This window comes from Festucalex cinctus, chromosome 1 (genome assembly GCF_051991245.1).
Source record: "Festucalex cinctus isolate MCC-2025b chromosome 1, RoL_Fcin_1.0, whole genome shotgun sequence".
In the NCBI taxonomy this organism is placed as follows: Eukaryota; Metazoa; Chordata; class Actinopteri; order Syngnathiformes; family Syngnathidae; genus Festucalex; species Festucalex cinctus.
In genome coordinates this window covers 53,326,301-53,351,818 of record NC_135411.1, presented here as the reverse complement: position 1 = coordinate 53,351,818, position 25,518 = coordinate 53,326,301, and the positions used below count along the sequence as shown (strand labels likewise).

Below are 25,518 nucleotides of genomic sequence, written 5' to 3'. Positions count from 1 at the left end.
TCTCGCACGCAGCGACGCCTCAGAAACGGCGACATGTTGACATTTACAAACTTATCAGACTGCAAAAGAAATGCTATAGCACCAAGTAGTCTTTCTGCTTAATTGTTACTACTAAAAAAATAAAATGAAAATAAAGCACAAGTCAAGTCGTTGCTTGCTTGTTTGTTTGTTTACATAATATTCCTAGAGGGCGCTCCCCTGTGGATTTTTGACCCCATTCGACTGATAAGATTCTGGATGGTGGCCAAATGAAGTGAGCAGCATGCAGGTGAAATGAGGGTAAGGGATGATGAAACCCAGCAAATAAAAAGCAAACATACACGACTGAACATGTTGCACAAGGACAAGGGGAAAAAAATCAATAAAAAGAAATAGATTATTTTCTGTAGAAGACTCCTTTCATTTTATTGACACACACCCAAGACTGAAAATGAGGTGTTCCAAATAAAAGGGTATGTGATGAGGGAGCTTAAATATGAATCATTGCGCAGGTGCAACCTTTGCCACCCGACGGGTCCAACAGTGTGCTTGTGCGTTTGGTCCAGCAGACGAGAGACGCTTTAGAAGTCGGGACCTTCCTTCTTCAGTTTGCTGTAGTCCATGTTGATTGCGAAAAACTGGAGAGCATAACGGAGAAGAAAGATGGCTCAGAAAACTCTCAACCTGCTCCCTCCCTCCCATCTGTTTCAATTGCAAATGGTGGTGGCTACAGTTCCACTCTGGTCCTGTTGGTGGCAGTAATTACAGTAACCTCATTGAGCTAGTTGAAAACTTGGATCTCTAGTAAAATATTTATTGATTTCATCCTTGGCCAGTGTCACACCATTCCACGGGATCTTGTACGAAGCATTTTTTTTTTTTTTTTGTCTTTGATAATGTTCATTAAAAAAATAAAGATCCTTGAATTAAAAAACAGCCTGATACAAAGTTACATTGACACTGAGCTCACCTTTGAGTTATAAAATTTCACTTAACAACTCGTGAGAACGATTGCACTGAATCAAGCATTTGAGTAATCCATGTCAACTTTAATAGGTAATTTTCAACACAAAACTACCACCTAAAAGTTCCTTTACTTTCTGATATTTTCATTTGCTTGTACTTTTTAAAAACACAGGCACCTTGTCAAAAATACTTGATGTGATATTAACAATACTGATGCTTTTTCAAACCAACCTTGTACTGATAAGTTGGGTCTAACTTATTCCAGGGCTCGGGGTTCCTGCGATCCCAGCTGCAAAAATCAAACAAATGATTAAAAACTTAATTTAAAACGGGGGGTTGACAAATGATTTAACACAGTCAACACATGACAGAAAAATGTATGGCAGAGCCTTAGTTCAAAGTGGAAAACAATCCATTCTGTGAAACATTGTGACATTAATTAAATCGTTCCTAGTTCGATGATTAAAGGGGGGGTTTCCCAATCAGGTTTTATGATCCTGATTATCCATTAGTGAGAGATTGGCTGATACAGATTCCAATACCTATCACATGGATTAGGTACACTCTTGTATTGTTGTTGCTCACAAACGATTATTGTAATAATCCATTAATCTGTCAATTTTTTTTAATTATTAATCAATGATTCTGATTTTTTTTTTTAACATATCCAACGTTACATCCTTTTATGATACAAAACTGGCCATTATTTGAGATTGACGGTGAAGAAAACGCACAAACATTATGATTTAGTATTTCAGTTACTGGTTTGATCTGTAACGTGCAGTAAAAAGGGATGGGACTAAACCACATACAGGTTGGTCTCTACTTGGCTGCAAACTGCGAGATGTGGGTGATCGGATTTTGTGATCGATATATGCTGATCACGTACTTTTTCACGGAAATTGGCCCAACACGATTGGCGCACCACTAAATAATAAACGTTTGTATCGCGCCTATTCAAGGTGCTTCACAGTAAATACAGTCAATGAACAAAAGAATACTAGTGAGCAATTTTACACAAACTTTATAAAATACAAGAGAAAATCAACAAGTAAAAAACAAAATGCAGAGACAGAAGAATACCAACAGCATCTAAGAGTTAAAGTTAAGCCTTTTAAACAGTTATTACTTGTAGGGTCAATGTTTGATGTAACACTTAACATTCCTGTCACACAGGTGTAAAAAGCAAAAACACCAAACACAAGCTGCACCTGAAGGCCACAATGGAGCTGAAACATCTTTGTGGAGCGATACTGTCACCTAGTGGTGTTTTTGGGCACTGATACAATTTACAAGTGTAGTGGTAGCACCGGTAAGTTTATTTACACTAGCATCTCTTTAGCAAAATCTAAGGCTGTGTGATCTGAACACAATTTCATATCTCAATATTTGTGCCACATATCTTGATATTGCTACTATGGGTCCAGTGAAAAGTAAGGTGTTTTTTTTTTTTTTTAAAGCAAAACTATCAATCCAAAAGGATGCATGCATTTTTTATTTTATTTTTTTTAATTTTGAAATTACTGACAGTAATCAACATGAACAAAGTTGGCAATACATAAACGGCAAGGGTCCTTTTGTCCCTTAAAAGCACTAGATAAATACAAGTTATAATTATGAGTAGTACCTGTACGAGTACTCAACTCAAGTACACACCGAGACCACTTGTACTTTTGATGCATAAAATTTCTATTAATCCAATGACAGATCATTTTGAAAAAAGCCCTTTCGGGTTTTTTTTCTACCCAAAGTCAGAACAGCTGCTCTGCAATAGAGACCGTAAACGTAATCCAAAATAAAATACAAACAACGATCTCCGGATCTAGGATACATTTCTAAGAAAGTAATACAAGTGCAAAATAAAGCTGACAGCTCCCTGAGTTTTAGTCTTTTTTTCTTTCAAAATAAATAGCAGATTGTCATTTTAAAATTATTTAGAAGGATTATAATTAATTTTATTTACATATATTGTAAGTCCCATGAGGGAAAATAAAGATGAATAGCCGCTTTCACGTCTACTATCAATGAACAGGTAGACAACAGCAGGTGTTCACCCATCCATAATAATTATTACAAAGTGGATATTTTGCCGTGAATTGCACAAGAACTACAAGTCCAAATTCTGCGCCAGGGAATGTTCACTACCTTGGGGTCTAATGCAGTTACCCTGCAAGCACGTGGTTACAAGATCAAATCCAGCTTTCTATCCACTTTTTTTCTTTTCCTTAAACTACAATTTATTGACAACGGCCGATTTGCTCTGACGGTTAGGGTTAGGCAGGTAATGCCGATAGCAGCCCATCTTCGGTATCAAAAAAATAGAAGAAAGAAAACTTCGTGAAAATCTACAGAAGGGGTTGAATAGCAGTAGTAGTAGTAGACGTTATATTCCTTCTAATTTGAGCATATTTACCAGACATCCGGGCTTTTCAGGGCCAGTCGAGCCAGGTACATGCCAGACATGAGTGTGCCACCGCCGATGAAGAAAAAAAGTGGAATCAACTGCAAGGAGGGGGGAAAAAACAACAACATAACCGTTGACAAGTTAGTCACAAACAACCACGGACACCTGAAGCATAAAAATAACTAATTAGATTATTTATGTAATATGCATGTTTATGTATTTATTAATTTAATACTAAACGTTTGAATTATTTACCCGATTAAAATTAGGTGTTACCACTATCAATAACTAATAAAAGGTAGGCTAGGTATGCATACTATTTATAGATAGGCTACATTTTACTGATTTAATTTAAATAAATACGTCTATTGAATTCATTTGCGTTTAATGTTTCTGAATGGCATTAGTACGCTGAAAGCGATATTCGATATTTACTAAATGGCTAATAAGCTAAGCAGCTGCTATTTACGACCTAACAACTACTTGTCTTATCAGGGTGTACGCCATCTGATCCGATTTGACTCCAAAGCATCCCTTGACACACGTTTAAGCACTGCAAATGTTTAATGAATCTACACGTTATGGAATATCGACAAAATGGGTTTTAATTTACGTTTGTCGAAGACATTCACGGCGTGTCAGAGCTAGCGTTGCTAGCTAACCACCAAAATCCACAGAATTCCGAAGCAGACATTGCTGTTTTTCTCGGATAAAAATTGTTTACTTACAGCTGGGTGGTTCCTAAGTTGCTTGCGGATCGTGGCCAACATCCTGACAGGTAGCAGGGTGTGCTTTCTCCCAATTTGTACACAAATAACAGGATTAAAGAAAGTCAAGACAAAAACCGTGTTCGTTAATCCGCCAGTTTGAGCCAAAGAAACGCAGACAGCACTGAAATAGGAGGTCGAGGAGATTGCCTGACGAAAAGTTGCAAAATCGTAAGAATAATAAGTATTCAATTGTTTTCTATACTCTTCAGAGTAATACAGATAAATACGTAGACACGTTGAAAAGTTCTATTAGTGTAATTTCAGACTTCATTGATACGTTTGTATTGAGCTGTCAAAACGACTGTCTTAAGGTTGTCACTATTGTAGTTTGTGTAAACAAGTTATTTCTGGTATGTTTAATGTAAAGTTTCTTTAAATCAGTATGTAGTATGTATGTAGTAGTATGATGAAATGATTTGTTGAGCCACTCAACCAGAGCACCAGCTGTATCTTTAAAGTAGCAACAGGAGTCGCTGTTTAGCACGGTTGGAGATGAAGAACTGACCAGAAAATAAGCCTCACAAGACCTTCAAAACATTCTTCAGGTCAGTATGCCACGTTTTCACCTTTTCAGTTTCTCAATGGGAAAAATAATGTGGATTTTAGTCATCAAAATAGTTAACGATGACTGGCGTATTCACTAGGATTTCAATAAATTAAAAAGAAAGTTACGACAAAAGGTGACAATTTCCTTTTAATGCAAGTGATTGGTAACTTGTACAATTGTACAAAAAAAAAAAAAAAAAAATCAACCATTATGCTGGCCAACGTTTCTTTCTAGTGCCAAAGATATTTTAATGGTTCCTTGGTAATTTAGGCTGCTACATCCGAGAGTGACTCCCGTTTCTTTGAATTGGCTTTAGTTTTTGAGTGATATTTTTTACAATTAATTAATTGATAAGGGGATACCAAAAATCTTGTGAAACAATGGTCTCTTCCTTTACCGTCCGCGTAGTCACACATATTAACTGTGGAAGAAAATGTGTAAAGGTTCAGTTGACTCATATAAATGATGATGTGCTTTGACCGTTTACGAAATGTATGTTTGTGCTTTGACACCACATCACCTGTTTTACATTACAAAAAAAAATAGTTTACTGCTAATGTCAAATTTTCTTTTCTTTTTTTTTTTTTTGCTTGATTTTCATATGAAACATGATTTGCATATAAAAACCTCTGTGATAATTGCTGTTTTTTACAATATTGCAAAAATAAATAAAAGAATGCTGTATGGACATGCTTGAAAAGACAAAATACAGCCACATCAAAAATTGTACCATAAACATAATTTGTGTAATTTTAGCATTTTTTTAAGAACAAAAATATGGACTATCCCAAAAACTAGAGCCAATAGGATTCAGCAACATCAAAATACCCTTAAAACCGTCGAACCGTTTTTGGCACCAAAATGTGCGTTGACCAGTTTTATTGGCCCAAAACACGTGATACTGTAACATTTTTGCAAGCAACATGATTTGGTAACGTCAAAGTGACTTTAAATGCTGGAATTGTTTGTCCTTGATGAATGTATTAAAACAGAAGAGTCTGAATTAATTTTTAGAAAATGAGGTCATAGAAGTTACAGCCTGTACGAGAAGTAAGGTTCCGGCTGGTGGATTGTGTATCAGGGTCCTAATGTGTTGTCTTCTTGGGTCCTTTGCCAAATTTAGCGTCCAATCCAAGGCCTGAAAGGTCAACAGAGGCATAATAAGGAGAAGTGTAATTGTCAAAAAAAAAAAAAAAAAAAAAAAAAAAAAAAAAAAAAAAAAAAAGATATCTTAACTTGTGAATTTTTTCGACATACTGTAATAGTAGCTGCCACTGTTATGAGCAATGTTTTCAGTTACAACCGCTAGTTGGCGGTGGTGGTAGCAAATTTTACAACATTGAAAAAGGGGATGTTCAAACTGTTCATTGCCACTCACAGTTTAAGTCAACTGTAAAAGTAAACATTAACCAAATAGAATTAATATCTATTTAACCACCTACATAACTTTGCGTTGCAAAAAGTCCCCCAGTTTAATGTTAAGATATAATGCAAAATGGCATAAATGGGCATCAATATTGCAGTAATTTGACACGTTTAAAACAATGGACACTTGAACACAAACGGTGAGGCAAACATATTGACATATCATTTAAAAATATGGTGGCAACCTGGTGTGCGCACCTTTGGTGGCAAAGGTGCGCACACCAGAAGGCAAAATTACTTTTTATGTTGATACCGTATGTTTTTAAACAGTAAAATACTGCAGAGTGCACTTTTTCTTACTAAAAACATATTACAAAAATGTTTGTTGGTGTTTTTTAGGGAGGACCGCCACAGATTAATGGCATTTCTAGTAAGAACAGTAAGAAGATAATATTTTGTCTATAACTAATTTGATAATTTCTTTATTTTTTAATGAACAATTAATACCTTTCAAAACACATGTTGCCACTTGCTGTCAACTGAAGTCTACAGCAAGCAAAGTTATCAATTTAATTCTGGAAAAACAAAATAACTTTTTACTGCTGGAAATGGGTCAATAAGTCAAGTATCCCTTTAAGTAAGTTACAGGTGTGGTCACAAAGCAAATGAAACTCGTAAGTGAAGGTACCACTGTACGTCCAACTAAATTGCCACTCTCTCTCACCAAGGAACACCAGAATGGTGCCGACCCACTGCATGTCGCTCATTTGGTTCCCAAAGAGAAGGACGGAGCCCAGGATAGTGAAGAATTTCCTGGTGGTGGTGACGATGGAGCATGTCAGGGGTCCAAAGTAAACCACCGTCATGAAGATGAACGTCTGGCGTCAAACAGGAAACCATGTCATTTATTTTGAATATGCCCTCTTTGCTTTTAATCAACTTTGACCGTTGGCTCACCTGGCCCAATGCGCTGGTCAGTCCAAAGAGGAGGATGTTGTACAAGATGCTAGGGTAACGTTCTGTAAAGCTCAGGAACTCCCACACTTCACCGGTCCACAGCACAGCTGCACACAACATATTTCACCTGTACTGTATTCCCTTAATCGGCTCCAGTTTGAGACCACAAAAAGGACAAAAGATGATCAAATGCTCCTTTCTGACAAGTTTGGATTTGGATGTGCTGGCATAAGTGCTGTGTCTATGGTGCCACCAAGTGGTGTGTAGAAAAATGACATACAGAATGAATAGATGGAACTCAAATCAGCTTTATTTATAAAGCACTTTAAAACAAGCATTCGTTAGCATTCAGCTTAACATCCAGCTATTAGCATTCAGCTTTCAACATTCCCATGCAATTCCTCCAGAAATTGCACTTAGTCTAGTTGTGGGAATGCTTAACATTGTCAGACAGATGTTATGATTTAAGACTGTCCTTGAAGGCAACACCTGAATTCATCAAATAAGTCAAGTGGTGATTAATTTTTCCATTTCTAATATTGCAAATGTGACTCACCCAGTCCCAAGAGTACAGTGGACCACAGGTTGATGTTGAGCATCATGTGGTTGGCGCTGGTTTGGAAGCGAGACCTCATGTGGTCTTGGGCCACGCCTGTCAGGCCATCCAGCGTCAAAGACACCAGCTTAGGAAAAAAAAAAAAAAAGATAATAAATGTGTTACCCTGAGGCTTTTTTTTTTTTTTCTCAAATTTTACTGTCTACACTTTTAGTATGTTTGCAGCCATGCTTATCCACGGAGAGGCATTTTCTGTCATTTTTAAGATTAAAAAAAGATTTATTTATTTATTTATTTTACAGCATTTACTGCATAAAGTGGTCTACATCAACTCCTTTTTAACAATTCAAATTCTATTTTGTTCTCAAATATTCTCAGCACAACCATTTGTTTTAGTATTGCTCAGAGTACATTATTGTAACAACCAGCAGAGGGGGTGTCTACCTCTTAAATGAAAATGTGATTCTTCATGGTCAGCAGAAGTCTTCAATCACAATTGTGCAATTCAATTGTTCCATTGGAGTGCAATAAGCCATTAATCATCACTTCTGGAAACTAAAAATATTATTTGAAGTAGCTCTATTTTTTTCTTTTCTTTTTTCTTTACTTTACAAAAAATGGTACAAGACATGATTGGTCATTACTGGATGCATGAGCAACTGCGGCAAAATGGCCGCCTCCTGAGATGGATAAAAACGGGTGGATTTTTCTGCATAATTCATATTCCACAAACACAATATTAATCAGAGTGCCATGTTTAGACTGTTGTTTGTTTGTATGTAGTTGGAAATAACAAAATTATACAAAAATTACTGTACATTTTCATGATTTATTTTTTTAAAGTAAGCGAGGTGGACACAAATGGCCACTATAAGAGCCCAAATGGTTTAACAGAGTTTTAATTTGAATTCTAGACGCAAATATTCACCAAGAGGATCTCCCCAAAGCCAAAGACGTGGCCGTCTGCCACCGTCGAGCTTTTGTTGGGCTTGTATAGAAAGAGCGCCACGCCACTCACGATCAGAATCACGCACAAGTACTTGGCCATCGGGTAGCGCTTCCTCAGGATGGTCACCCCCAAGATCATCACTGCAGTGAAAAACAACAATGAGATGGAACGACATTTTGAGCAAGAAAAACTCCAGGAAGGCATGACAGCAGGACAGGTGCACACGTGCAGAACCGCAAACATGGCTTAAGTGAGATAAGTGTGTTTAACTTTGTGTGAAACACCACAGTTAAAAACACAAAACATTCATTATGAAACATAACACGTGATCATGAAATACTCAGCTTTATAGAATCGTGATAAATATTAGCTAATTCATTGAAGTCATGGGAATTTAAGTTAGCTCACCCGGGATTGGCTTGCAAGATTTTCCCAGCACCTAAAAACAGTGTTATTGTTTTAGAAACTATGAACACTTTCTCGATAAACTATGATTGGTGCACATTAGAAGGACTTCTGACTGACCTGTGTGGGGTAGTTAACATACTGTAGAGCAGAGTTACTGGACACCATGGCTCCCACATAAGAGAGGGAACACAGGCCGTACAACCAGCTCCTAGTGAAGTCTGGTTTGGGACCCTCGAAAAACTGAATCACTGGGAGGAAGAGGAAAAAGAATAAACACAAGAGGAGACTTGTAGTAAGCACATTCACATTTAAAGCAAGAACCTGACATCTCAGTGTTTTATTTTTTTTTGACAGATTTAAGAATAAATAAATAAATCATAGATACACTTGCTTCCCCAAGCCATAGAAAACAAAGTCTGAACTTGCGCCAGCCACATTGTCACCCAGCTTGACATATATTCATATTCAATGTACTGCAATGCAATGGAATGTTTCCCAAAATTGACCAAATGTAAGGGATATTAATATTTACACAGAACCTTGACAATATGTTACATTAATCTTAGTGAACTATAAAAGAAATAATCTACAATTATTAAGACTCTTTTTTTTTTTTCTTTTTTTTTTCTTAAACCAAAACCATCAGAAGAGAGCAGAAGCTGTGCTGGCAGTGGCAATCACACCCTTTTCAAAAATTTACATTTTGACAACAATTCATTATTTATCTGTTTTAATGACACTACATTTTGTTCAATAATTATTTGATTAATAATGGGTTTAAACCTATTGTATTTGTTTATAAATTAACAATGTTCATGGGTAAGTGTGACCTGTTCTAATATTTAAATCATCAAAAAATATCACATAACACAAACGGAAATGTACAAAAAAAAAATGAAGGCAAGCAGACAAATTTGAACCTGAGTTTTGTTTGTTTGTTTTTTCTAGATTTTCCAAACGGTTCAATTTGACCCACAACTTCTTAACAGGAGGGTTAACTCCCACAGATGTTATCTTTCAGGACACAAATCTGCACACCTTCTCTGGGATTAGTGGAACTGACTACACAAACAATTTTGCCAAAAACTGGAAAAAATTCATTGGTCAAAAGTTAATGATCAAGCCTAACGCAAGGCAATGCCAAATGGAGAGGCGAGTTGACAACAAGGCAGCTATAAAACAGGTGACATTGATTTAACCAATAACAGAGCAGTGCCACAAGTTCAAAGACTGTCCATATTTTTCTCTATGGCTTTGTTGCATTAAAGGTTATTGCTAGGCCGAATTCATAGGATTCAATCGTGATTTCTCATTGACAAATGAAAAAAATGACAAGCCAGTCACACACCAATACACAGTTGTGATCAAAAGTTTACATACACTTGTAAAGAACATATCTCTCCTGAGCTTTCAGTTATTTCTTTAACTCTGATTTTTCTCTAATAGAGCAATTGGAACGGATACTTTATTGTCACAAAAAAAACATTAAAGAAATGTTGTTCTTTTATGACTTTATTAGGGTGAGGGTTTATTAGAGGTTAACAGAAAAAGTGAGCAAACCTGCTGGGTCAAAAATAAACATACAGCAATGCTAATATTTGGTCTCCTGGCCCTTTTCACTCCAATTAGGCGCTTTTGGTAGCCAGCCACAAGCTTCTGGTAAGCTTCTGGTTGAATCTTTGACCACGCCTCTTAACAGAATTGGTGCAGTTCAGTTAAATTTGTTGGCTTGCTTACATGGCCTTGTTACCTTAGCATTGTCTGCATGTTCTCAATGGGGTTTAGTTAGTACTTTGGGAAACCATTCTAAAACCTTAATACAAGCCTGATTTAGCCATTCTTCCATTACCACTTATTTATGTGAGGTTGAGTTATTGTGCTGTTGAACACCCAACTGTGCCCAAAACCCAACCTTTGATGAGCTTGGGACCTGCAGATGCTTTGAAATGGCTCCAAGCAACTTTCCTGATTTGTTCAAGTCAATGAGTTGCCAGATCAGTTTTGAGACTGCTGAGCTCCTTTTACTGTCCATTGTTGCATTTGTGGGCATTGGTATCCAATGAGCCCTATTTCAATGGCCTCAGAGAAGTCACAGTCACTCATAATCACACACAAGAAGTTAAGAGGCAATGGTATTTAGCTTATTTCATTGACAAACTTTCTAAGTCACCAAATGGCTAATTTATTTTGCTGGATACATATGTGTGACGTAGTAGATTCGCTCACTTTTTCTGTTAACCAATCATAAAGTCATAAAAGAAGCAAACTTTATGGATGTTTTTTGTGACAAAGTAGTATCTGTTCCAATCACTCTATCAGAGAAAAACTAGAGTTGGCGAAATAACTCGTAACTCAGGAGTGCCATGACATTATGTTCTTTACAAGTGTATGTAAACCTTTGGTCATCAAGGATTTGTGATGGTGACAGTTTGATTATTTCAATTACGTATAGTTCCTGTTGGGATAAATGACCTTGAAATCTGAACCAGCATCCAACTGTGTTGGACCTTGGAGGTCGAAATACTTACATATCCTGGCAAATAGAGCGTTGATGATGCACTGGATGAACACCAACGTCCTGGCAAATCGAAACTTCTCTTTTAGGTCACCATGGCTGTAATCTCCTCTTGTACTGCGGTGAAAAATGTTAATACAAAAGTTATATACTTCATCAGGTGGTGATGTCCTGAGGCGTTTGAGTTCAACCAACTTATTGTTAGATAAACAGTGTGTGTGGGTCGTTCGGTTTTAGTAACCAGATAGGATCTCTGCACCCTCCCCATACCACTTGGGCAACAGCATTCCATCAGTGTCGTGGGCCACTACCAGCTGACACTGTAATAATCAACATCAATCACACAGCCACAAATAAGTAGCATCAATATTTGCTATATGTTTACAGTCATATACTATAAATAGGCTACTATATTCATATTTACATTATTAATCGCGTGAGAGAAGATAATGAATAGCAGCTACGTCAATTATCAATGAAGTAATCCCACCAGCTGTCGCGTCAAACGCCAACTAAAGTCCTGGTTACTTACATGGTTTCCTGTAGAATTCCATAATAAAAGTAACACACAAAGACGCCCAGGAAACAGACGATGAAGCGCAACCGCATGTTTTCCCATAGTGATGGGCCCCTGGATGCTCCTTTGCCCGAAGTCATGCTGTCCGCCACTAGTCCGGGTATGGAAACCGACACCGCCGCGCTCCCGTTCCCCCCGACGCCGACGTCCCGCTCCACTATAGCTGCTGTCCCGAGGCGGAGCGGGTGTTCTTGTTATCTTTTCACTTTTGCACAGCAGGTGTCATTATTGTTGTTTTTAATTTACTGTTTTGCATTTGCGGTGTCTGAATATCTCTGATCCGCTGCAGTGGAATGTTGTTATGATGAGGTAATTTCAGGTTTTATTCATGCGTCCGGAAATTTGCTGTTGTGAAGACCTTCAAAAAAATGGTGCCCGTAAATTCGCCTGAATGTTTCGTTTTTATTTTACTGCTCTACTTTGGTACGTGAGCGAAATTTATCTCTAATGCGCGGTGATGAAACCAATCAAAACAACTTTTACATTAGTAATATGTATATTTTATACCCGGGCACACATTGTACCACGCAATGTGAAAGGCAGCTGTTCTAGTAACCAAAAACAAAAGAGGTCCTTTTCTTAAAAACGTCGCATACCTTTTTAACGTCACACGATGTGGATTAAGCGTGTTGGTCCATACGCTACAGAGACAATTCTCCTCGGCCTATTACAGGGCGGCTCTGGTAGAGATAGGCGGGACTTAGAGGTTTAAAAACCGCAAATCCACGTGTCCAAGGAAAATATATAGGGTGCATAGGAAATTGGATTTTAATATCGAAAAAAAAATTAAAACAGAGCATTTTCCCCCAAATCAGTCACTGGTTAATCTTTATACTGCATCGTTGTGCTGAGAAGTTTATGCATCCAAGCAGAATGTGTGAATTAGGACATTTTCTTTGGAAAATACAACTGACTAATGACCATCTCAATATTTTCTTTATTGTTATTATGAACCACCTTGTAGTAAAATTTGAAATTCATTAAGTCAAGTTAACATGCTTTGCCTGATCTTTTCTTTAAAGAATGCTATTGTTATTCATTAATTTTACCAGGATATGTACACTAATGAACACAACTGTACAAGGACATTAAGGCAAAAATGATCATCACAGAGAATAAAACGGAAAGCTTTCTAGCCACAGTATAGAAACATGGGCATGGTTGAATGAGAAACAATTCTACATAAATAAAAATTCAATTTAACAATCTTGCATTTGCAATATTTTGAATAGAAAGAAAACTTCAGTGGGCAATTAAAGCTTCCTGTTTCTAATGTTGGACACAGTAGAAACCTAAAAATGAAATTATTTATCCTGCCTGATACAAATAGCATCACAGATGTTTTAAGAAAGCTACAAAAATATACTTTAAACCTTCTTAGTAAGGACTTGGTAGAAAAGTAGCCATTCATAAACATAAAAATAATACAGTAACAAACTCACAAAACATTTTGGTATTCAGTCACAATTCCAGGATCAAGGCTACAGTGACGAGGCAGTAAACTCCCCAAGTAAACTCAGAGCGGTTTAGCCCAGTGAGGCAGTCGTCACCCTTACTGCATGCCCAGCTGCCTGGTGGGAGATGCCTGGCCCGGGCAGCCGGTGACGGGTGAGACGGACAAGCCGCGGAAGAGCAGGTCCATGGAGGGCAGGAGGGGCTTGAGGAGGCTGACGGGGCAGAAAGCAGAGCCACCATGCGGGGTGAAGTTCACCTTGTTGAGGTCGGGACAGGACGGCTGGAGGTGGACAGACTCGTCCGAAAAGGCCAATCTGCAGTGAAAGATATAGTGTCAAAGCGCACAATTTGTCCATTGTTCTTAAACATTTAAATATCGCACCACACAATGTTTTTTACACTGTACTTAACCATTTTAACATCAAACTGCACATTGTTCCATTATTCTCAGACATTTTCAATGTCAGATTGTACCATTATGTTCTTTAATTATTTCATTTTGACTTTTTTTTTTTTTTTAATTCAGTTAATTTTTAGAGCACGTTTGTTAGTTTTTATTTTTTCAAAAATGTTTCATTTCAGTTTTGTTTTTTTATGAGGTAGTTTTAAGAAATAGATTTCGGTTTATTCAAATGTAGTATTTGTTGAGTACAAAACGGGGAGGGGCAAAGGACACTAAATATTGTGCAATAAAGTAAAATAAACTATTAACTACAAATAATTCTCAAACGATTGAACTTCCTTCTTCTGTACAGCCATACAAATAAATACATCGAAAATGAACCCCAAAAGCTCATATATATTAATTGAAAACTAAGGACATGTTTGCTTTAATAATAGCTATTTTCAGTTAGTTTTATGAACGCAATATGTATTGTCAATTAATTTTAATTTTTTTTTAAAGCATTTTCATTTTTATATTTTAGTTTTTTTATAAGTTTCTATTTTTTTTTTTAGTTTTTCAATTTTAGTTTTAGTTATTTTATAAGTTTCTATTTTTTTTAAAGCTTTTTCGTTTTTTTGTGTTTTTCAATTTTAGTTTTAGTTATTTTATAAGTTTCTATTTTTTTTAAAGCATTTTTGTTTTGTTTTTTGTGTTTTTCAATTTTAGTTTTAGTTATTTTGTTTCTGTTACCTATAATAACCTTATCTGAACCATTACATTTTAATTTCAAACCACACAGATTTGACAAAATTTTTCAACATTTTTAAGCATCAAACCTCCCAATTTGTAAGCTGTTCTTAGGTATTTGAATGACAAATGGTCAACCATTTTTATATCAAACCCCACCTTTCTCCAACGTTTACATTGTATAACATATAGGAAAGGGAACTCACATTGTGTCCTGGCACACTTGAAGCGGCTCGCAACCTTCTGGAGGTGGCCGCTGGAAGGACAATCTTTGGTCAGGACACGGCAGCCGCAGTGGCGGCGAGGAGGACGACGACGCGCATGGTGGCAACGCAGGAGGATCCACTGCATATGAAGGGAAAAGCGTGGAAGGAGATGGACAAAAGACCTCACGAGAAGTCGCGTCTGTTACATGGACATAAATGCTGGTTAGTACTTCTGAAAAATATTAAGATAAACCCATGAAAGCGCCAACCTGACCTGGTGATTGGGAAGGGGAGAAGAGCGAAGGGTTCAAAGGCGAGGGTGAGGTGGACGGAGACAGTAAGGAAGGATCCAAGGTGCACGGCGACTGAGAAGGAGACAGCAGGGCAAGATCCAAGGGCCCCGGTGAGGACTCGCTCTGGGAGCCGCTGCTGCACCTTCGGACCGGAACGGGAGCCCTGTGTCCGTCCGGGATGTCCAAAAGCTGCAACACAAAGCAAGGCCTTTTTGATTTCCCTCTACTCCAAGAATCCCCATTTTCACGGCAACTGATCCCGATCTGAACCTCATGCTGGTCGTCGCGCTTTTCCGACACAAACACCTCCTCCAGCTCCAAGTTGAGGCCCTCGACGCTACGCCGTAGACGCGAGGCCAGTCTGCTCAGCGGCACCAGGGGTGACATCTGGAACAAAAAACACCCACACAACAATTTCATGGTCATACATTCATTCTCCACATTAGGTTTCCAGCTATTTCCTCGACCTTGATGAAATTTTCAGATGCATGTGTATCATCTTGAAAAATAATCCGTCCGCAAAGCACCTCCACCAACTGCCCGAGAGCTGTGCATATATTCTGTTTATTTTTAGTATTTGTTTTATTTTACCGTAATTTCCGGACTATAAAGAGCGACTTTTGTCACACGCTTTCAACCCTGTGGCTTATACAATGATGCGGCTAATTTATGCTTTTTTTTTTCTAACGGCCAACAGGGGTACTCGAGCAAAAAAAGTAAGAGTGAGACAGGTGGAATATATGTGTCGAGGAAGACGTAAGTTTAATGTAACTTTGTGCTTTGTGCATGAATAAAATAAGCATGAACAGACACTCATCATGGAAAATACAAGAAGCCTCAGTGACTTTTACCGGTATTTTATTTTTAACCAGCCCTGTTAGTTACTACCGTATTGCTGCTGTGCTACTGCCACATCACAGGCACTCTTTGAAAAGAAAAGTAATGTATATTATTAAACCTTTGAAACCTCTTTCTGTGTACCGTCTTTCTTTGTAAATATCTCATGTTTCAATGTGGGCACATGCGGCTTATAGTCAGGTTATGTATGTACAAAATGCTTTTTCCTTCAGAAATGTACTGGCTGCGGCTTATAATCAGGTGTGCTCTATAGTCCCGAAATTACGGTAAATGTATGTTTATTTTTAGGGTTAAGGTCTTTTGAGCTTCATTTTCAAAATATTTAGCGTTATGTTGAAAATGTTTACATTGTATTTTTTTTTTGTATTTTGTTTGTTATTTAAAAAAATAAATATGTATTTAAAAATTGTAATGTATTTTATTCATTATATTATGTTTGCATATTTATTACATTTATTTTATAATTATTTTCTAATGTATTTGTTTATAGGATTATGACTTTCTAAAGGTGCATTTTCCAGGACCTTTTTGTAGTTCCTGGAACAAAAAGATTCCAGTCAGATATGCCCCCGCCTGCAAAGTTTTCTACAAAGTGTTACTCCACTAGCCGGGTTTTTGTTCTGACCCTGACAAAGACCTCAGAACTGAATTTAGACGACAGCTCCAGCTGCCCAACCACTCCTTGGTCCTCCAAAAGTTCAAAAAGTGACAACAGTGTTTCCTTACGAATATCGACTATTCCCACAAATGTTGTATTAAAAACCCATAAAAGTAACTGACATCCACCACAAAAAAAAAAAAGTTTACAATTAGATACCACAAAATGGCAGAAAAGCATGACTGTTCTACCAGACAGAACTGTGACCTGAGCATGGAGGCTAGGTAACAAAAAATTTAAAAAAATTTAAAAAAAAAAAAGCATTGTAGGCCCATGTCTAGTCTAGTTCCTATACAGAGAAGAACCAAAGATGGCCTCAGCAGTTTTACCTGGCCGACGCTCGCGGCGTGGCCTGCGGTCAGCTGGTGGTGAGGTGATTCGTACCCTGCCACGGAGGGAGGAGCATGGCGGGATCGCTTCTGCAGCTGCTGCCTCAGCTTGGCTACCTGGGGGCAGTTTAATGATAAAGAGGAACATGAAGAAGAAGAAGAAGAAGAAGAAGAAGAAATGATGAAGATGCTTGCCTCTTTGAGGTGCTCGGCGCTGCCCCACGATGCTGAACGCTTGTGACCACCAATACTTCTCCTGGCCTGCGTTTCCTCAGCCCAACAAGATGGTGTCTGAATGCACCATAACAAAATGGAAGACAAAAGACACAGAAAAATGACAGGGAACGATCATGCATTTTATTTTACAGCACAGCAAAACCTCCACCAAGTAACTGGCTGATAACTTCGTGATAACCGACTACCTGATTTCCTAAGTAATTGACTAACTTACTCATTGACTGACTAAGTAAACAATTGACTGAATAATTATGCTACAGACTGACTGATTTACTAAGTAACTGACTAAATAACGTACTAACAGACTAACTGACTTACTGACTGATTGAATAAACGCTCATTGAGTAACTAATTCACTGCTGCATGAAACACTTAAGTTCGTCTCTGTGTGCCCTGCGATTGACTGGCAACCAGTTCAGGATGTACCCTGCCTACTGCCCGAAGGCGGCTGGGATAGGCTCCAGCACTCCTGGTTAAGAAAATGGATGGATGGATGGATGGATGGAACACTCAACTTGCATCTGACTGGAGCATAACAGATTTTATTACCGTACCTGACTGGCTAACAACTGTCTCACTTGGTTGAATGATTACTAATAATTAAGAAACTGACTGACTCTTAGACTCACTGACTGACTGATTAACTGACAAACAAATCTACTACAAAACTGACTAACTGACTGACTGACTAATAACTAACTAATGAACTGACTCTTGAAGTCAGTTATAAGTAGTGTTGTTCCGATACCGATACTGGTATCGGCAGAGGTGCCGATACTGCATTAAAACAGTGGTATCGGTATCGGTGACTACTCAGAAGTAACATGCCGATACCATTAATTCCAACGCTAATATAGGATTTTGGATGAAGCATCTTGTGTCTTGCTCATGCACGACATTCACTGATATGTGACATGTTCACTGCATGCTGATCTAAGATATCCTATTGGCCCTTGAATGCTCTAAACCAATGGCAGGACAGCTTTTTCATGTTGACGAAAATAACCTTAAGTATCGGTATGGTATCGGTATCGGCCGATACTGCAAAGCTGGGTATCGGTATCGGGAGCCAAAAAACAGTATCAGAACAACACTAATAAGTATCTGACTGCTAGCTAGACAGCTACTGAATGACTTACTGGATGATTGATTGATTGAAGTCATTGAGTAACTGACTGACTAATTATATGACTACTCTGATTGACTGCCTGAGTAATTAACTACCAGGTTAGCTTACCCCCTAATTAACTAATTGAATGACTTCTCAAACTCACAAAGTCAGTGACTGACATACTAACTGACAAATAACTGACTGACTAAATAAAAAGGGAGGTAGAGTATCATCCAATGCACAAAACATGAAGGCATTTCATTGTATAGTTGCTCCAAGGCAATCCTAAAAAAAAAAAAAAAAAAAAACGGAAGCTTTCATGCTTCCAACAAGCATGACAAACAAACAAAACAGGTGTGTGTGGTCCACCTGCCAGGATGCACCTGCACAGAGGAACACTACAGGAACCACTCAACAGAACCACTTCCTCTCACGGTACAGTGGAGACAACATCACCAGCACCTCTATGAATAGACGCAAGCATGCAACCATTGGCATTCAGCACCTCACACATACACACGCACACACTACCGTTTTCTTCACATGGACTCTCGATCTTCTAGCAGGCACTCTGCTGTCCATCACTGACCCCCAAGTTGCAACTCTCCTGGTTCCGACCCCCGCTGTGGAAACCTAGCAGACTCAAGTCAGTGTCCCACCTTCACTTAGTCGCCGTCACAACACACAAAAGAGAAAAGGGCTGTCGTCGTCCTGGACGTCGCGTCCAGTGGCTAAATAAGTCTGGGTGAGTCATACCATGACTTTCCTGGATAAAGTTACAGCCGTCACCCTGACACCTCGCACCCTCTGCCAGCAGGGGGATCATGAGACACCCAGCTATAAAAAGACCACCAAAATGGCACTGCCATGCTACATGTAGTAATTAAGCAATACTAGAGTACATTTTTGACAAGCGGTAGTATCAGACGTCACCTTTAGTTACACTGCTTATTAAAGACCCTGGAAGGTGAATTCACAGATTTGTTTCTAATCCACATGTTTGAAGAGAAACTGCAATACATAGTTAAACTTCTTTTCACCATTTCTGTTTTCATGATTGTTTTGTGCGAAGCTAAAATGGCATAAGGCGCCCCTCCCCGCTGTATAAGAACATATCTTGGCTGGCATCAGCGGTTATCTGGCGCAATTGTGATGTGAAGTTAGCTAGCTAGCTATGCCTCCACCCCGAAAATGCACCTTCCCTTCGAATGTTCTGTTTGCCTGGTCACTTGAGCAGGGGTCTCCAAGTTCGGTCCTCAAGAGCCCCTATCAAGCCTGTTTTCCACGTTTCTCTCCACTAACACACCTGATTCATGATCGGGATCGTTATCAGGCTTCTGCACAGCTTGCTGATTAGCTGATCATTAGATTCAGCTGTACTGAAGGACGGAGACATGGAAAACAGGCTGGATAGGGGCTCTCGAGGACCTAACTTGGAGACCCCTGCTTTAGAGTGCCCCATTTTTGGGCATGAGTGTGCACACATTAAGTAAAGAAGGTGGAAAAATGAGGTACTGTTCGCACTGGGGTGGCCGCTTTTGAGCACTTCGTTGTCATGGCAGGATAAAGGACGAGGTGGGATATAGCCACCAGAACCTTTGAGTGGATTTAATTAAACCACTCATTGTGGAGACTTAAGAAAGATGCTAGACAAAGTCACATCCATTTTTATCGGTTGTAGTAGCATTTGCGTGAGAGTTAACAATGGGCGTTGTTTCAGAATATCAGGACATGCCCAAAGCATTTGAGAGCAGAGAGAACTATTTTTATGTCTCATTTTATTATATTAATCAGTTCCATTTGGCAGGGTTTTTAACAACACTCTTCTACATGTTATGTTGAATTAAGAAGAAATATTTATATTCACATATTGATGGTCACTTTACATAAATCTTAATGACAGTATTTGTCCGCCAATTTCAATGATCTGTTCTGTACAAAGTCAAGCTAGTAATTTTCAAACTTCTGAGGGAGTATCAGAAGCCCCTTTTACACTGTCTATATAACACCCGCCACCACCACCCCCCGGTTCTGTATAAACACCTTCAACACAAAGCATATAAAAACATGAGTCTGCAAATTTTCCACCCGTGGATTTAATATCAAAAGCCCTCGTCCTACTACCTGTAAAGTCAGCACTTTTACATCAGCTTCCATGTTGCTGTCCGCTGTAAATGTCACTGACGCAAAAAGCGGGCAACAAAATCAACTTGCAGGTAATTTTCCACCTTCTGAAGTAATATTAAAAGCCACATTTTTCTACATCTTTTCCATGTTTTTTTAAAGTTTGTTTTAAAAGATGTGTCAATTAACAAGCATCTGAGTCTCACATAATGCTAAAATAATCAAGTCCAAAGATACGGTTTGCAAAGAAAGCGAGTCAAGGATGAAATCGGGGCAACAATAAGTTGTATGATGGGATGCCATGGGGCTGGGGGTGGTTGGGCGGCAGACGCTGACTGGTGTGTGTTTGTGGGGGTGCGTGTATGGAGGGGGATGGGGTGTGCGTATAATGAGGTCAGGAGGGGTCTGCCGCTCCTCACAATGGAGGCCGAGGGGTTCGCTCGCCTTTAAACTGTGTCAGGAGCCCAGAAACCTTGGAGGAGCTTGGTGAAGCTCCTCGGGCTCGGGTGGCAAGAAGGGAGTGTGGGCGGGTGGGGTTTTGTGCACCATTTTGATGCATGCTTGAGTGTGACACACACACACAAAAACCATCAATTTTCAGTTGGTTAGCGCGTGTGTGTAAAAAACACCTGCAAGCCAAACACTACACAATTTCTCTGAGTGTCACATTACATAACCTGACTGGCATGTTGATTCTGTTTTGAATGTTTATTTTCTTTATTTTATTTTTATTTTTTTTATATTTGTGGCTTTGGTAGCAATTGGAACAAATGTGGATAGAAAGGATGAGCTTGTCTTTGAAGAACCCCTGCGAATGGCTAAATGATGTAACTTTGCAACAGTTGTTGCCTCAAACCAAAATGGCAGATGTCCTGAGTCTTTTTAGACACGGTTTCTTGAGACTGTTTTGTGGGTCTATTTATGGAAAAATTCCAACCAAAACTTGTGGTAGGCTCGTGGTAAAACTCGTGGTAGGCAGGCCTACCCAATTTCATGTTTATAAGTGAAACTGGCTTAAGAGGCAGAATTTTCAAAAGATTTTCATATTTATAGCAAATCAGAAGTGGCCAAAATGAACATAAATTCATCACCTCAAACCAAAATGTCAGATTCCTGCGTCTTTTCAGGAATGACTTTTTCGCGGGCCTAAACATGGTCAACATGCCTTCCCAATATCATCTTGCTAAACGAAACTGGGGCTGAATTTTTAAAACTGTCATTTTTTATGGGGAGTCAGAAATGAACAAATTCAGCAAAATAATGTTCACTTAAAAACAAAATGGAAAACTTTCTGTGAGTTTTCAGTCCTGACTTCATGACACTTTTTTTTTTTTTTTTTTTTTTTTTACATTTGATCCTGAGTGAGTGAGTGGCCCTTAAGCTTCCAAAGCCCAATTCCTTACAGATAAGCTCCTACCAAAATGAGAATAAAATGGTCGCTTCAAACCGAACTGGCAGACTTCCTGTGTCATTTCAGGTATGGCTAACTGAGACTTTTTTTGCGGGTCTCCCCATGACAGACATGTCACCACATTTCATGATGCTAAGGTTTCGGGGAGTGAATTTTCCATTTTTCGTAAAACCAGCTGTAGTGACACTCACCTGTGTGGCCTTATCACAGACACAGGTCCCAGCCGGGCCCTCTTTGGGCTCTTTGGGCCACTGCCCCTGCAGGTACGGTGCTAGGATGGCATCCAAAGAGAGGGTCCGCCGCATGGTGGGCTTGGGCGGGCGGGCCGAGGTCCGCTCAGCTTTTTTTTTTTTCGGGGGATGGAGAGAGACAGAAAAAAAAGCATGAAAAGACTCTTAAGACGAAGTTATTTACTAAATTGATCCCAGATGTTCAACACACATTTGTGAACTTGGCCAACCCACATGAAGCACCACACGCAAAGCACAAAGCATCCTGTGTGACGCAGCGTTAATCACCATTTTCTTCAATTTTGACTGCCATGACTAAATAACCCTGATCATCAATGATATTTACATTTTAAAAACAGACTCAGCTGCATATTTAATCAAGCCCTTTCTCAATCAGTAGTCAGCCAACCACCAGGGGGAAAACACATGGTTAAGGCTTGATTATGCTACCTTAATAACAAAACGGTGCACCTTGCAGCGAGAGTCACTCGGTGGATTGAGAGCGAGTCATGTCAAGAGAAGAAATGACAGCAAAAATTGGAGATGAGGTCATAATATGCTTTTCTTTATTTGTCATTTATTCTCTCAGAGTTTCAGAAATGTAATTTTACACTGAAAAGTGTTTACATATAGGTATTGTTTGTTGAAATGTAGTGCAATAAAAAATACCAATGCTTCCTTTAAGCGATACAACACTTATAACTCATTTTCCAATATTGCATTAGGCATTGTGTACAAAGAATAAAAGTGCAAATATCTCTGGCATCTTATTCCCTGAATTTTCTTTTAAACCGATTTAAGTATCAAAATACGAACATACTGTGGCGAACGCCATTATCCTGGTCATGTGATCGTGATGACGTATCCCGTGCGTAAACAGACGCCGCTTTCGCTCATTTCAATGGGAGTTTGCTGCAAGATAAAGACCGTCTTCGATCCAAAATACTGCCCCAATTCTGTTCAGAGCAAAATCGTCAGCATGTCATTCGGTGTGGGGGTGGCCTCTTAATGTGGGCTAAAGCGTGCTTAGCACACGACATGTAACTTAGCCTAGCAGAGTAAAAGTTACCCGGATGTTTACCATCCATTTCTACACGCCGGCGGCTGGAGCTGCCAGATTTATCCGGCTTTCGGTTGGAAACAAATCTTTGGCGCGTCCTCCATGGCTGTACTGCTTTTGAAGAAGTGCTTCTTTGTTGTAAGGCACAATTCAACCTTTGATGTCCGCCGTAGGACGCAATAATTCCCTGTGAGTTCTTTGTTGTCATTCATTCAACGTGTACTTTACGTATACGCGATATGCCACGATGATCACGTGACTATCCAAAATACCCGATACAGTACCCGGGGGCCTCCCGCTGGTGGGGCATGCCTGGAACACCTCCCCCGGGAGGCGTCCAGGAGGCATCCGAAACAGATGCCCGAGCCACCTCAATTGGTTCCTCTCGACGCGGAGGACACCCTGCGGAGGAAACTCATTTCGGACGCTTGTATCCGGGCCGGGATCTTGTCCAATATAGTGCAATATAGTGCAAGAAATCTATGGTCCACACCATCACGTTATCTCATTGTGGTGGCAATCACAAAGTAATTCATGATACAACATTATCTCTATATGTTTCCCCTAATTTTTGGAAATTTTTCATAGGGATGGCCAGATGGGGACACTTAAACCAAAGCCATCATTTCAGGATATCATTAAAGTGTTGACTCAACCGGACAGTAGAAAGACTTAAATGTCTCCTAATATAGTTTGGTTACTAATAATCTAAATAATGTGCAGACTGCAGAGTAGTAACAGTGCAGTTAAAATTTTCCAAATGTTACTCGCCAACTAAATTTATAGGGGTCGCTAGAGTATTTGTAGGGTTGGCCTTGGTGGCGCCATTGGCTGATACAAATAGTATTCCAATATATCAATTGCATGATATAGTGGAATTAAATCATAGACAATATCTTATGATATATATTTTAGGTGGGAATTGCACTGTAGATCATTACAAGTTACTATTGCGATGTTCCTATAATGCCGAAAGCCACTGCGAGAAACATTGGACAAAAAAACACGGCTGATACATCATGATATCTCTTAAGGGCCCCGGGTGGGAATTTGTATTCATAGGATGTAATTACTTCTCAATAATTTTCCAATGACGCATTAGATTTCATCACAATACAGAAATTGTACGATATCAAACTGCAAATGACAGCATAACTCACAATGTGATTACAACATGTACTTTAATTACATTGATATCGATTGTATCGTGATACAGACGATGTGTATATTGGAAGAAAACTATAGCTGTAAAAGTGGTATACGTAAACACATGTAGGCCTAACTAACTAGTGCAAAATTGTAATCGGACAGTGATGAAATCTATATTATAATAATCCTTCTAGCCGCTTCAATAACAAAATTTAAATTATTTAATTATTTTTGTTTGGTATAACTGAGGCATTTTTCCAGTTTCTTTGTTTCATCAGTTATTTTGCATCTCATTCCTAACATTTTACAGCGAAATATTAATGCATATTTATGAAGAGATTAAGTGTGTGTGTGTGTGTGTACGTGTGTTTTTTTACCAGTCTTGAGGAGCAGCTGGTAGGGCACCGTGGCCCGAAGGGGCAGCAGCGGCACGTTGGAGTTGCTGCACCCGCGAGGAGCTGCTCCACTTCGGCCCGACATCCCTCACACAAAGTCCAATGAATTCACTCGCACATGCACACGAGCACGCGCACGCACTTCTCTTCTGTTCACGCGCACTGATGCTCTCAAAGTCCCATGGTAGTTTACTGTCAGATGTTTTCTTTTCCTCTTGTGGTGTGAAGTCTACTTGCTCCCAACACAAGTGACAACAAGAGTCGCGACACCATGCAAAAGTTTTGGGTCGTCTGGCATCTGGTTGGTTGGTGCAAGAAAAACTAGCTCCTATTGGTCGTCATCTACACCCCTAAAAAGTTTGGAGGTCCAACCCACTTCTTTTTCTTTTACGATTGTATGGCCTTTGTGTGCGTCTATGCAGACAAGTCTAATCAACCTACATGTAGTTGATTGGGGGAAAGTTCATGTTTGTGCTAAGCATTCAAGTACATAATACACAGATTGTATATATAATATGGTCACAGACCATCAAAAAGCAACTGTCCAAATGTTATGATGTACTTGAAAAATAAACACTAAAAGCTATTTTTTTTCAAAAAGTTTTACTTTTTAGAAATAATCCTTGAGATAATTTATTCAATATTTCAAAAATATATTTAATTTCCCCTTGAGGATGAGGACAATTAGTACAAATTTAAAACAATAAAGCTTAATTTGAATACTAGATGCCATTTGCCTGTGAGGTAAGAAAATTACTGAAACAAATAGATTTTATATATTTTCAAATTATGTGACATTTTAATGGGATTAAAATTCCAATAAATATTTTTCCAAAACATCAAAATAAAAAAGTTAAACGATGGAAAATGAATGCAT

General features: G+C 38.9%; 3 protein-coding genes across 6 annotated transcripts; all 3 read right to left on the bottom strand.

Moving 5' to 3' along the window:
* Positions 1 to 376: 376 nt before the first annotated feature.
* Positions 377 to 4,251, bottom strand: ndufa4a (NDUFA4 mitochondrial complex associated a). The gene is made up of 4 exons (XM_077494316.1): positions 4,078 to 4,251; positions 3,359 to 3,447; positions 1,177 to 1,234; positions 377 to 617 (listed from the first exon to the last, which is right to left on the bottom strand). The coding sequence occupies exons 1-4, from the start codon at positions 4,117 to 4,119 to the stop codon at positions 561 to 563; spliced, it is 246 nt and encodes an 81-aa protein (XP_077350442.1). The 5' UTR covers positions 4,120 to 4,251; the 3' UTR covers positions 377 to 560.
* Positions 4,252 to 4,787: 536 nt separating this feature from the next.
* slc35b1 (solute carrier family 35 member B1) lies at positions 4,788 to 12,473 on the bottom strand. Of its 2 annotated transcripts, none has more exons than XM_077494302.1 (9): positions 11,949 to 12,473; positions 11,430 to 11,533; positions 9,019 to 9,149; positions 8,902 to 8,932; positions 8,563 to 8,633; positions 7,545 to 7,671; positions 6,989 to 7,095; positions 6,756 to 6,909; positions 4,788 to 5,804 (listed from the first exon to the last, which is right to left on the bottom strand). In XM_077494302.1, exons 1-9 carry the CDS (start codon positions 12,071 to 12,073, stop codon positions 5,752 to 5,754), a joined length of 903 nt encoding a protein of 300 aa, XP_077350428.1. In that variant the 5' UTR covers positions 12,074 to 12,473; the 3' UTR covers positions 4,788 to 5,751. The 2 variants fall into 2 exon arrangements, with proteins under 2 accessions (XP_077350428.1, XP_077350423.1); XM_077494297.1 differs by having other exon boundaries at positions 8,473 to 8,633; positions 11,949 to 12,373.
* Positions 12,474 to 12,910: 437 nt separating this feature from the next.
* On the bottom strand, positions 12,911 to 24,865 carry fam117aa (family with sequence similarity 117 member Aa). 3 transcript variants are annotated; one of them, XM_077496611.1, is made up of 9 exons: positions 24,624 to 24,865; positions 21,999 to 22,147; positions 17,120 to 17,215; positions 16,925 to 17,041; positions 15,350 to 15,466; positions 15,061 to 15,268; positions 14,910 to 14,985; positions 14,787 to 14,879; positions 12,911 to 13,762 (listed from the first exon to the last, which is right to left on the bottom strand). In XM_077496611.1, exons 1-9 carry the CDS (start codon positions 24,724 to 24,726, stop codon positions 13,546 to 13,548), a joined length of 1,176 nt encoding a protein of 391 aa, XP_077352737.1. In that variant the 5' UTR covers positions 24,727 to 24,865; the 3' UTR covers positions 12,911 to 13,545. The 3 variants fall into 3 exon arrangements, with proteins under 3 accessions (XP_077352737.1, XP_077352653.1, XP_077352830.1); XM_077496527.1 differs by having other exon boundaries at positions 14,787 to 14,985; XM_077496704.1 differs by lacking the exons at positions 21,999 to 22,147; positions 24,624 to 24,865 and adding an exon at positions 18,804 to 19,107 and having other exon boundaries at positions 14,787 to 14,985.
* Positions 24,866 to 25,518: the final 653 nt, after the last annotated feature.

Coding starts and splice junctions, on each gene's coding strand:
- fam117aa (XM_077496527.1), bottom strand. CDS start 24,726: ATGTCGGGCCGAAGTGGAGCAGCTCCTCGCGGGTGCAGCAACTCCAAC. Junction 15,467..16,924: donor ACGCCGCGAGCGTCGGCCAG/GTAAAACTGCTG, acceptor TTTTTGTTCCAG/ATGTCACCCCTGGTGCCGCT. Junction 14,986..15,060: donor CTCCCCTTCCCAATCACCAG/GTCAGGTTGGCG, acceptor TCCATGTAACAG/ACGCGACTTCTCGTGAGGTC.
- slc35b1 (XM_077494297.1), bottom strand. CDS start 12,073: ATGACTTCGGGCAAAGGAGCATCCAGGGGCCCATCACTATGGGAAAAC. Junction 8,634..8,901: donor ATCTTGCAAGCCAATCCCGG/GTGAGCTAACTT, acceptor TTTTCACTGCAG/TGATGATCTTGGGGGTGACC. Junction 5,805..6,755: donor CACCATTCTGGTGTTCCTTG/GTGAGAGAGAGT, acceptor TTGACCTTTCAG/GCCTTGGATTGGACGCTAAA.
- ndufa4a (XM_077494316.1), bottom strand. CDS start 4,119: ATGTTGGCCACGATCCGCAAGCAACTTAGGAACCACCCAGCT. Junction 1,235..3,358: donor CTGAAAAGCCCGGATGTCTG/GTAAATATGCTC, acceptor TGATTTTTGCAG/CTGGGATCGCAGGAACCCCG. Junction 618..1,176: donor ACCCAACTTATCAGTACAAG/GTTGGTTTGAAA, acceptor TATGCTCTCCAG/TTTTTCGCAATCAACATGGA.